We start from the raw sequence: 10,711 nt of genomic DNA, 5'->3' as shown, positions 1-10,711 counted from the left end.
GCGCTCGCTCCTCACAGCAGCAACCCGGGACACTAGGAGGGCACACAGCGACCCGACGCGGTTCTCCGGCTGCTGGCCTGTGGGCGCGGGCCAGGACAGGGACTGCAAGCTCGCGCCCCGACCCCGCCCGCAGCGGCCCGCAGCCCCGCCAGGGCCAGAGGGCGCCGCCCCAGGCCTGGGTCCCGCGCTCTGAGGGGTCGCCGAGGGCCGGGGCGCGGGAGGGCCGGCGGGGGGGACGGCGCCGGGCGCCCTCTGGTGGCCGCCGCGCCGGTGGGGTGACCGCGGCCTGGAGTCCCCCGCGCGTGGAGGTGGCCAGGCCTTGCGCCCCCTTGTTTTGCAAAAGAAGAGCACACACTTGTGGCCACACCCGGCTTCGGTGGAACTGGACCCCCGGAGTACGAAACCAGCGAGGGCGCCTCGCGGCCGGGCCCTGGCGGGGAGGAGGGGCGGAGACGGCCTAGCGGAAATGGTGGCTGCTGTCGCTCCGTGCCGCGCCCGGGGAGCCTGCCCGGGGCGCGGCCGCGAGAGAAAGGTGGCCCCCGGCCCGGCCCCGCGTCCCCGGGCGGCGCCCGCTTCCCTTGGTCGGGCGGTGGGGAGCCGGCCCCGCGGCCCCGCCGAGGGCAGCGCGCGGGCGTCTGTGGACGCGGCGGGGCCTGCGTGCGCCCGGCCGGCGTCCTCGAGGCGGGTGGGAGCTGGGGCGACCCCATGGCCCGCCCGGGCTTCGCCTGCCGCCGGCCTCCTCCAACGGCCTCTGGGAGGCGGAGGGGCCGCCCCAGTCCGTGAGGGGCACCCGGGCAGCCCTTGGCCGCCCTCGCGACGGAGCCCGCGCCTTGGCGCCGCGCCCGACGGTGGAGCCAGGGCAGCGGGAAGTTCCCTGCGCGTCCCGGGCGTCAGTCCCAGCTCCGCGGGCCGGGAGGATCGGGCCTCGTTCCGAGACAGGGGCGCCGGCAGTCGGCCAAGGTCCGGCCAGGTGCAGCGGGCAGGGAGGCAAGGGAGCCGGGCGCTCTGCGCCTCCGCCTGCCAGGCTCTGGGCACGTGGTGCGGCTCAGGCTGGGCAGAGAGAGGAGCTGGGGACATCTTTATTTATTTGTTTATTTATATATTTATTTGAAAGGCAGAGTTAGCAAGAGGAGAGAGAGAGATCTCCCATCTACTGGTTCACTCCCAAAATGGCTGGAACAGCCAGGGCTGGGCCAGACCAACCCAGGAGCCAGGGGCTTCTGTCGGGTCTCCCACGTAGGTGCAGGGGCCCAAGGACTGGGACCGTCTTCAGCCGCTTTCCCAGGGAGCTGGGTCAGAAGTGGAGCAGCCCAGCGGTGTCCATGTGGATGCACAGCAGCTTAACCTGGGCCTGCAAGAGCCAGGGCCTGTGCAGGGCAGGGAGGCACCCCAGCGAGCAGCCGCTCTGAGTCCTGGGTGGGTGGGGGAGAGGGGCAGGTTGTCCAGGGGCGGGTGTGTCTGGGGACTGGCAGAGGGTCAGGGTGGGCCTTAGAGTGTGCAGCTGTAACAATTCCACCCTTGGTTTATCAACACAAGCGTGTTTACTCGCTGTCCAGAGGCCGGGAGGTGCTAAGATCAAGGCCCTGGCAGTCCTGGTGTCTGGTGAGGGCCCGGTGTCCGCTTCCTGCAGAGGGGAGGGGCCCTGGAGCTGTGAGCAATCACCAGCTGCCCTAACTCGACGTCTGGGCCCGGATAACCGCTTCCTGCTCCTCTTTCTAAGGTGAAATCCCGCCCGCCGTCCCTTCCCCGGACCCCAAACCTTCACCACGACCCGCGCGGGCCTCTCCCCTACCGCCCCCGGACCCCGGGCCCCAGTTTTCGGGCGGGAAAGGGGTGGAAATCGCCGCCGCTTCCCACCCCGGGGTAACTCGCTTTTTGCTGCCTCCCCACAGTTGTTGCTAAGCTTCACCATCTTGTCTCTCTTCTCTGGTCACCGACCATATTTTTTCCCCCGTTTCTCTCTTCCCCATTTTAAAAAGGAGGAAAAAATTTTTAAAAGAGGGACATTTTTTTCCTTTTTTGGAGAAGCGGAAACTTGATGCATTTGAAATGCAAAAAAAACTTTTGCATTTTGGAGGGCGGCACGTGGCAGGGGATAGGGGTATTTTCGAGCGATTTGGTGTTTTGTCTGTTCGGAAGGGAATCGGATACGTTTTGCGATTGTTTCCATTTTGTTCTGGTCTGGGAGCCGAGTTGGTGGCGGCGCGAGGCGCTGGGTGCGAGGCGGGCAGACTGGGGGACCCCGTGCCGAGGGGCCCGGAGGAGGCAAAACCAAAAGTTTCTGTGGAGCTCGGGTGGACCGGTCGGCGGTGTCGGGCGTTAATTAGAGCCCAGGTGCGGGGCGCCTTTGATTGCACTGCGAAGCCGCGAGGAGCTGCTTTGTAGAATGCTCGCCGGCGGTAGCTGCTGCTCCTCTTGTTTTCTAGACGGCTTTTTGTAACATAAGTGTTAAAGATGCAAAACCAAAAATGTTTTTAGATATTTACAGCAGTCCATCGACTGCCAGACGTATTTGGGGGGCGGGGGGGGGCTTAAACCTTTTTTTCCCCTGTAATTTGACTCGACTTTTCTGTGGTTTGTGGCTTGGTTCTTTTGACTTGTTTGTGGCTCAAATGTTTACAGACATTTCTAATTTCTACTTGAATTAGAGAAATTGGATGCAAGGCTTCAGGGGTCTTTTTGTTTTGCCGTTTGCGCTCACAGTTGGTTTTGAGGCGATTGGTATTATGCTAGCGATTTTCTAGTACTACAGTTTGTTTCGTGGAGTCATATTTGGGTGGTGGATGAAATCTGCACCCTTTCCAATTATATAACATTACGGACATTTTAAAAAATACATAAACTGATCATTTTCAGATTCTGGCGGGGGGGGAGGTGACAGTGGCAGGAAAACTTTGGTAGTTGCATATGGTTATTCTTTTTGTTGTTGTTGTTTTGTTTTAACGCTGGTAGGATAAGTAAGGAGGTCTTTATACCATGGCTCGTACAAAGCAGACTGCCCGCAAATCGACTGGTGGTAAAGCACCCAGGAAGCAACTGGCTACAAAAGCCGCTCGCAAGAGTGCGCCCTCTACTGGAGGGGTGAAGAAACCTCATCGTTACAGGTATTAAAGGGAAAAATTGGACAAAGTCTCTCGTGCTATATCCATATAATTTAACAAAGAGATGGCTAATAGCCAAACTTTATGCTTTAGGGAAGCTGAGATTTCTCCTTTTTAATATTTGCTGCTGCTTGAAGAAAAAATAAATAATTTAGTGTTAGGTTTTATTGAAAATGTGTTTGATTTTGAAGCAGTGGTCTGACCTAGAGGCCTAAGAAGAGGACTTAATAGAGCATCAATGTTGATGGACTAGATTAACCTCGAATTAGCTATTAGTAATTCTTTTTAAAAATAGTAAAATGCTTTTTCAGTTTCTGAGACTATCCTTCCTTGTTTTAAGCAAGATTGGGTTTTTGTTTTTCGTGAACTCCTTGTCCCTCGTGTGCTTGATTGGTTTCTTTCGTTCTGTATTAGCTCATTTGGTTTTGAAATGCTAAGCAGTGTTGTTAAGGGCATGTGCCATTAGAGGGCAGAAGTTAACCATACTTAGGTAGCCTCTGCGAATTTCACAGTTCACCTAAAATAAAACCCCATACAGTGGAAGCAGAAAGTCAGAATTAGAGGTAAATTTCTTGTTGAGAGTTTTTAAAAAGTATTCAACGAGGAATTTGCCTCTAAAGTGGATGAACCACCACACAATCAAGAGTATTCAAATTATTCTTGAAATATGAGCAGTAGACAAAGTAAAGATATTCTGAGGAACTCAAAATACCACAATGTTGTTTTTAGGTGAAGTGCATTGGGTTCATTGAGATGGTCAAGGATATAGGTGGGAATGAGAGTGGTGCTCAATTGAAGCGCCTGGGGGCCATACCTTATTTATTAACTTGATTTATACCATCCCATGCTCTAATGTCTGTTTGTACCGTGTTTTAAAATGCAAATCAATAGGGCTTTGATAAACTCCATGCCAGGATTGTACCTTAATCCCATGCTGTTTACGTTAAGGGTACTGTTACTCTTAGTAGACTTGAATGTTTGGATCATAAGTGGACCCGTGAAATTTCATCCTGAAGATGAAGACTAGTTGGGTGATTTACTTTTCGAAAAAGTTGGGCATTTCTTTAAAGCTGACCACTTATCCTCTGTGGTGTTTGCATATTTAGTAACAGTTTCTTTCCTGTTAATTTCTTAAAGGCCCGGTACTGTGGCACTTCGTGAAATCAGACGTTATCAGAAGTCCACTGAGCTTCTGATTCGCAAACTCCCCTTCCAGCGTCTGGTGCGAGAAATCGCTCAGGACTTCAAAACAGATCTGCGCTTCCAGAGCGCAGCTATTGGTGCTTTGCAGGTAAAGTAAAATGGTGAATGGGATGGGGTGATACTTTGGTGTGTGTCCCTGCTGTATAGCAAGAACAGCAGTGAATCTGAGTGCACTTTCTATAATCTAGTTACCTACACATCTGAAGTCGTTTACAGTGTCAGTTCACTGGTGAGGAGACTTAAGGAAAGTTAAGTTCCTCAAGGTCATGTGTATAGTAGATGGGAGTCATAACTTCAACCCATTTGATTTCAAAGCCTAATGCATATTCCATTATGCCATTTAAAAATTTTAACATTGCACTGAAAGCAAATGTGAAAAGACAACTCGGGTTTAATGGATGCTTTGGGATGTTAAGATGGTACAAGACTAGAGGTCTATGGTGTTTTGTAAGTCACTGTTTCAGACAGCCATGACTAGTATACATGGGAAGTTCGAATGTCCTTTGGACCTGAAGAGACAGATGCAGGTGGAGAGAGCCTAGCATGGAGTAGACAGCATTAAGGAATGATGCATTAAGGTAAAAGCATAAAGGTAAAAGTGAGTGGTGGTTAGGATTGGATCGATGAGAGGGACAAATGGTGCTTGAAAATGATACGGAACATGTAAAAGGACAGGGATTTGAAGATTTGTGGTTTGCTAAAGGGGACTTTGAATTTTATTTAAATGGGGAGCATGTTGCATTTCATCTTGGCTCCAGAGTGTCAGGAATTTGAGAAATGTCATTCTAGAGGTGGTTATATGGTTGAAGTATTTGTGGCGTATGTCAAGATTGAAACTTGAAATTCCCATGCGTAAGGTATTTGATTCAGTGTGTGGGTGTAATTGTTACTGTCTCTTGCTTAGGGTAATCTATATTGTATTGGCATTCTTTATATCCCTGTATCTGATGAAATGTGACTAAGACCACCACCTCCATTAGAATCACAGGATTGGGGGGGGGGGTTCAAATTATGAGGCACCGTTGCATAGCTGAAACAATCTCTTTGGAGAGGGTCTAAAATTCGCACACACCCATTGGAGGATTTTCCAGGCTGCTGTTGCTGTGCCGGGCTTTTGCTTTATATGGGAGAACGATTTGATAGGTGGATTCTACCCTGCTGTATAATTGGTCGAGCTGTTTCTATGGTTAGTCTCAACTTCATTTGATTGGTGAATTTCAGGAGTAGGAATCCATTAAATTCTCAGTGGATTGAAATTACTGAAATTTCAACTACCAAAATCTTCCCATGCTGTCACTTAAAACTTTTTCTGTTTTAACAGCTAATTATCTTCAGTTCCCATTTCTCTATTTTAGAGAGAGAAAAGATTCCCAAACATTGGTACAAAACTGCTAATTAGGTTTTCTAGTTATTGCTGGGGTTGTGCTTAAAGAACACCACACTATAAAAAGTCCAGCATATTTTTAGCTTAAATGTAGGTAAACTAGCCTTGTAAATTAAAATTACTAAATAATTTGGGTGGTGGACTCTTTAAGATTAATTGTATGTGTCAACTTCCACTGTTGCTATTCCCGGGTTATATATTTATTGAGCATGGCTGTGTTGGTTTTGAGCAAAATGTTCATGTCTGCTGCCTCTAGATCTCTTGGCATCAGATAGTTCTGTCCTTTATTGAAAAGAATTTTTACAAGTTTTTTGTTGTATTTATTTTATGCAAACCTTAGTTCTCAATATACACAGGATTTGGGTATGGAAATAGGGTGATAGGAAGAAATAGAATTCCAAAAGTTGTTCCATGTTTGGTTTTTACAGTTAACAGCTTTTCTAATATGGTAGTCTCCCCCTTGACCATGGGAAGCATAGTACCAGGACCCTCAGTACTGAATCTCATGTACAAGGGTACTTCAAAAAAGTTGTGGGAAAATGGAATTAACAGGTAAATTTTAGTGCAAAAAATTTGAAATCCTTGTAAGTACCCGCATACTGTTCTGTTATGTATATCTTGCTAAAATTTAGTTTATAGGTTAGATACAGTACTAACAGTGGTATAATTTTTATTACAGTACATTGTTTTAAGAGTTTTATTTCTGGAATTTCCATGTAATATTTTTGGACCATGAAAAACAAACAAAAACAGGGAGGGAGTATTGACTACTGTACACTACAGGGTGGAGAACAGTGAGAATGGTAGAGGGTGTTTGCATCTGCCATGATTGTGTATTGACCTAGAGCTTAGTCTTTGTCATGTCTAGACTTTGAACTAAAGTAACTTTGTATTAAAAATAGACAGTGGAGTTTTGGAATAGGTAAGAGTCAGACATTGAATAGGCTCAGTGTTGGAAATTTGTCCCCTAGTTGTAAGATGTGTTTTCTTTTTCTGTTCTCTTAAAATTGTGTTCATTGGGTCTTAAATTAATGTGGTGGACTTTAATTCTCGGGATGTACAGCCTTAGTGTTTGAGGCACTGTAGGATATTTGCAGAGGAACTGGAAATGTATGGGTTATGGTCAGACCCTCTCTGAGTATTGAATCCTTCCAGAGCTGACCAGACAGGACCCTTGTAAGCTGTGTTCATCACTGAGAGCCCTGGCTGCCATGTGCGTATCTGAGTGATCCCAGACAAGCCCACAGATGATCCCAGATTGTGCTCTCAGAACCATGGTACCTGTTGGCTTGTCCACACCAGCTTGTGCTGCATTTCACAAAAGCACTCTGCTTTTGCATAATCCTAAAGTGCTGGAGTAAACAAAATGAAACTGGCTTGTTTCCTGGAGAATTTCAATTCTAGTTTCAATTGTGCATTGTGAACCTCTATAAAGAGTAGGCTATAAAACGCAGTGGTGTTCAGACTTCTTTACACACTTTGAGACTGACCTGAGAATGAATCCCTGAATAATGAGGACTTTGGCTTTTGACAGCTCTGGGAGAGAGACAGGGACTAATACATAGAATAGGTATTTTAAAATTAGGGTGGGGACCGGCACTTGGCCTAGCAGGTAAAGCCGCTGCCTGCAGTGCCGGCATCCCATATGGGTGCCCATTCAAGGCCTGGCTGCTCCACTTCCAATCCAGCTCTCTGCTGTGGCCTGGGAGAACAGTGGAAGATGGCCCAGCTGCATGGGCCCCTGCACCTGCCTGGGAGACCTGGGGGAGGCTTCTGGCTCCTGGCTTGGCTTTGGATCCATGCAGCTCCGGCCATTCCGGTCAACTGGGGAGTGAACCAGCAGATGGAGGACCCTTCTGTGTCTCCTCCTCTCTGTGTGTGTAACTCTGACTTTTAAATAAATAAATAAATAAATCTTTTAAAAAAATTGGGGTAAGATCTAAAACATACTAGCAAATAGTGGAGGTTTGAGAGCAAGGCATTGTGAGTGAAATGAGACCTCTGATCAGATAATTTGAGGGCATTAAAAGAAAGCTGGTACACTACAAGGTCAGTTGAGTGCCAAGGAATTAGGGGTTCCAGGTTACCCTCATTGGAGACATGGGCAAGAGGAGTGCTTTCTTTGTCCTTCATGGGATAGGTAGTTTGAGCTAGGCCTTAACCGTAGGTAAATAAGACTCAGATATTGATAAATAATAAAACGTATGTAGGGGCAGTAATATGTGAATGGAACAAATTTTTATAGAAAAGTCATAAGGCCAAAAAGCATGAAGGTGTAAATGTGAATGAAAGAATATAAACGGTTTGGAGTTAATCAGTATGTTGGTGCTTTTAAAGCAGAATCTCAACAGTGTTATTTTACTGCCAAGTCAGTGGGGTTCTTTAATTTTGTTTTTGGAGAAAGCATATCTGTATTGCTTCCAGTTATCTTGTGTATTACATAGCATTATGGGGATTGAATGGCTCCAGGTTTTTTGTGTGTCTTTAACTATGTCTTTACCTAAAGATTCCAAAGTGGATTTTTTAAAATAATGTCTTTATTTCAAAATGAGGAAATAGATGGTTAACTTTTCTGAAAAGTTTATACTGCCATAAGATACGCTGACAATTTGCGTTGTTCATTTTGAAAGGAAGCTCTGCTTTCCTTAACATGCCAAGTGCTTGTGAATGATTCGTGCAGCCAGCAGTGTTTGGTAGGTGTAAGAGGATGCCTTGAAAGAACCGCATCATCAAATGGGACAAACTAAAGGGACTGGTGTTAGTTCTAGAGGACAACGAGCGCTCTTAGAGACTGAAGTACATAAATGGAAGGGTCTTAGTAGGGAACAAGGGCACATCTAGGAATACCAGATTACAGTATCAAAGAGACTGATCTGTGATGTTTTGGGACCTACATGTACACCTGTGATAAAACAAGTGTAAAAGGAAAGGTAGTGGGAACCATATAATGGAAACCGGTTGTCAGCCATACTGCACGACTTGATGAGGCAAAGGTTCAAGAGGATATTGGCGTGTGAGTGGGTTGCAGAATAAGACTGGGTAGAGTAGGGTATTTGGATTCGATACAATTCCTTTTTTTTTTTTTTAATTTTTAGAGATTTATTTATTTGAAAGAGCTCAAGAGAAAGACCTTCCATCCACCAGTTCACTCCCCAAATTACAGTAATGCCAGGGCTGGGCCAGACCGAAGTCAGGAGCTAGGAGCCTCACCCAGTTCTCCCATGTGGGTGTCAGGGGCCCCGGATACCTGGACCATCCTCCCCCAACCCTCCCAGGCCATTAGCAGGGAGCAGGATCAGAAGTGGAGCAGTTGGAACACAAACTGGCGCCCATATGGAATAGTGGTGGTTTTACCCGCTATGCCAAAGCAACAGCCCTACAATTCCATTTATAAATTTATATGCGTGATAATGTTAGAAGAGCTTAAAGTGGACTGCTTATTTTGTTCAAGACATTTCAGTTTACTAGAAATTATACATTAACACTAGAAAAATTAAAAGCTCCCAGGTGTGTGTGTGTGTGTTTGTTGTTGTTGTTTTAACCTCTTTGTTTGAAAGAGATATAGATCTTCCATCACTGGTTTACTCCCCAGATGCCCCACAACGGCTGGGGCTGGGCCAGGACAAAGCCAGGGACTTCTACCAGGTCGCCCACGTGGTGGGTGCCAAGGCCCAAGCATTTGGGCCATCCTTCTCAGCTCTCAGGCACAGCAGTAGGGAGCTGGATTGGAAGCTTTACGCCCACAGTGCCGGTTTCAAGTACTTTGACTTGTGTAACTGGATAAGATTTACAGGTTTGAGCTTTTGACTTTTCGTAGTCTGCCTTCAGAGTTTTATCCCACAGATGTTAAAATTTAAATATTTGGGATAATTTAGCGTGATTCACATACGTGTGTCTTAAACTGTTGAAAATAAGATGATTAATCACTTTTTCTCCCTTCTGGTTGCAGGAGGCAAGCGAGGCCTATCTGGTTGGCCTTTTTGAAGACACCAACCTGTGTGCTATCCATGCCAAACGTGTAACAATTATGCCAAAAGACATCCAGCTAGCACGCCGCATACGTGGAGAACGTGCTTAAGAATCCACTATGACGGGAAACATTTCATTCTCAAAAATTTTTTTTTCTCTTCTTCCTGTTATTGGTAGTTCTGAACGTTAGATATTTTTTCCCATGGGTCAAAAGGTACCTAAGTATATGATTGCGAGTGGAAAATAGGGGACAGAAATCAGGTATTGGCAGTTTTTCCATTTTCATTTGTGTGTGGATTTTTAATATAAATGCGGGGACGTAAAGCATTAATGCAAGTCAAAATGTTTCAGTGAACAAGTTTCAGCAGTTCAACTTTATAACAATTATAAATAAACCTGTTAAATTTTTCTGGACAATGCCAGCATTTGGATTTTTTTAAAACAAGTAAATTTCTTATTGACGGCAACTAAATGGTGTTTGTAGCATTTTTATCATACAGTAGATTCCATCCATTCACTATACTTTTCTAACTGAGTTGTCCTACATGCAAGTACATGTTTTAATGTTGTCTGTCTTCTGTGCTGTTCCTGTAAGTTTGCTATTAAAATACATTAAACTATACCTGCTTTTGGTCTTTATTATCAACCTTTACCTATGTGGTTCACTCATTTTCATATTCAGGATAATCTTAGTACCATGTGCTTTGACTGTCACCTGCTACCTGAGACATAAGTCTGTATTTGAGGGTGAGGATAGGATAAGCTTGGTGTGGAAAGGAAAGAAGCTGCTGCTGGTCTTTTCTAATTGTTCCAAGCATGCAGAGAGTAAATCTGTGTGCAGAAACCAAACCTTAACTCTGCATATGTTGTGTTGTGAAGCTACTTCTCAAACCTAGCTAGTCAACAGGATCACCTGAAAATACTTAATTGAATTTGTTAGTAGTGAAAGTACATTTATGCCGGTGCTATGGCTCAATAGGCTAATCCTCCGCCTTGCGGCGCCGGCACACCGGGTTCTAGTCCCGGTCGGGGCGCTGGATTCTGTCCCGGTTGC

At 46.2% G+C, this 10,711-nt stretch overlaps 1 protein-coding gene across 7 annotated transcripts; it reads left to right on the top strand.

Moving 5' to 3' along the window:
• The first annotated feature begins 257 nt into the window (after positions 1-257).
• LOC100346558 (histone H3.3A) lies at positions 258-10,279 on the top strand. 7 transcript variants are annotated; one of them, XM_070055393.2, is made up of 5 exons: positions 258-395; positions 1,557-1,720; positions 2,953-3,104; positions 4,239-4,392; positions 9,638-10,279. In XM_070055393.2, the coding sequence occupies exons 3-5, from the start codon at positions 2,977-2,979 to the stop codon at positions 9,764-9,766; spliced, it is 411 nt and encodes a 136-aa protein (XP_069911494.1). In that variant the 5' UTR covers positions 258-395; positions 1,557-1,720; positions 2,953-2,976; the 3' UTR covers positions 9,767-10,279. The 7 variants fall into 7 exon arrangements, with proteins under 7 accessions (XP_069911494.1, XP_069911496.1, XP_051677352.1 ...); XM_070055395.2 differs by having other exon boundaries at positions 1,537-1,720; XM_070055397.2 differs by lacking the exon at positions 258-395 and adding an exon at positions 451-532.
• Positions 10,280-10,711: the final 432 nt, after the last annotated feature.

This window comes from Oryctolagus cuniculus, chromosome 13 (genome assembly GCF_051225735.1).
Source record: "Oryctolagus cuniculus isolate XC-2025 breed Fujian yellow rabbit chromosome 13, ASM5122573v1, whole genome shotgun sequence".
Classification (NCBI taxonomy): domain Eukaryota; kingdom Metazoa; phylum Chordata; class Mammalia; order Lagomorpha; family Leporidae; genus Oryctolagus; species Oryctolagus cuniculus.
This window is presented reverse-complemented; position numbering and strand designations above follow the sequence as displayed.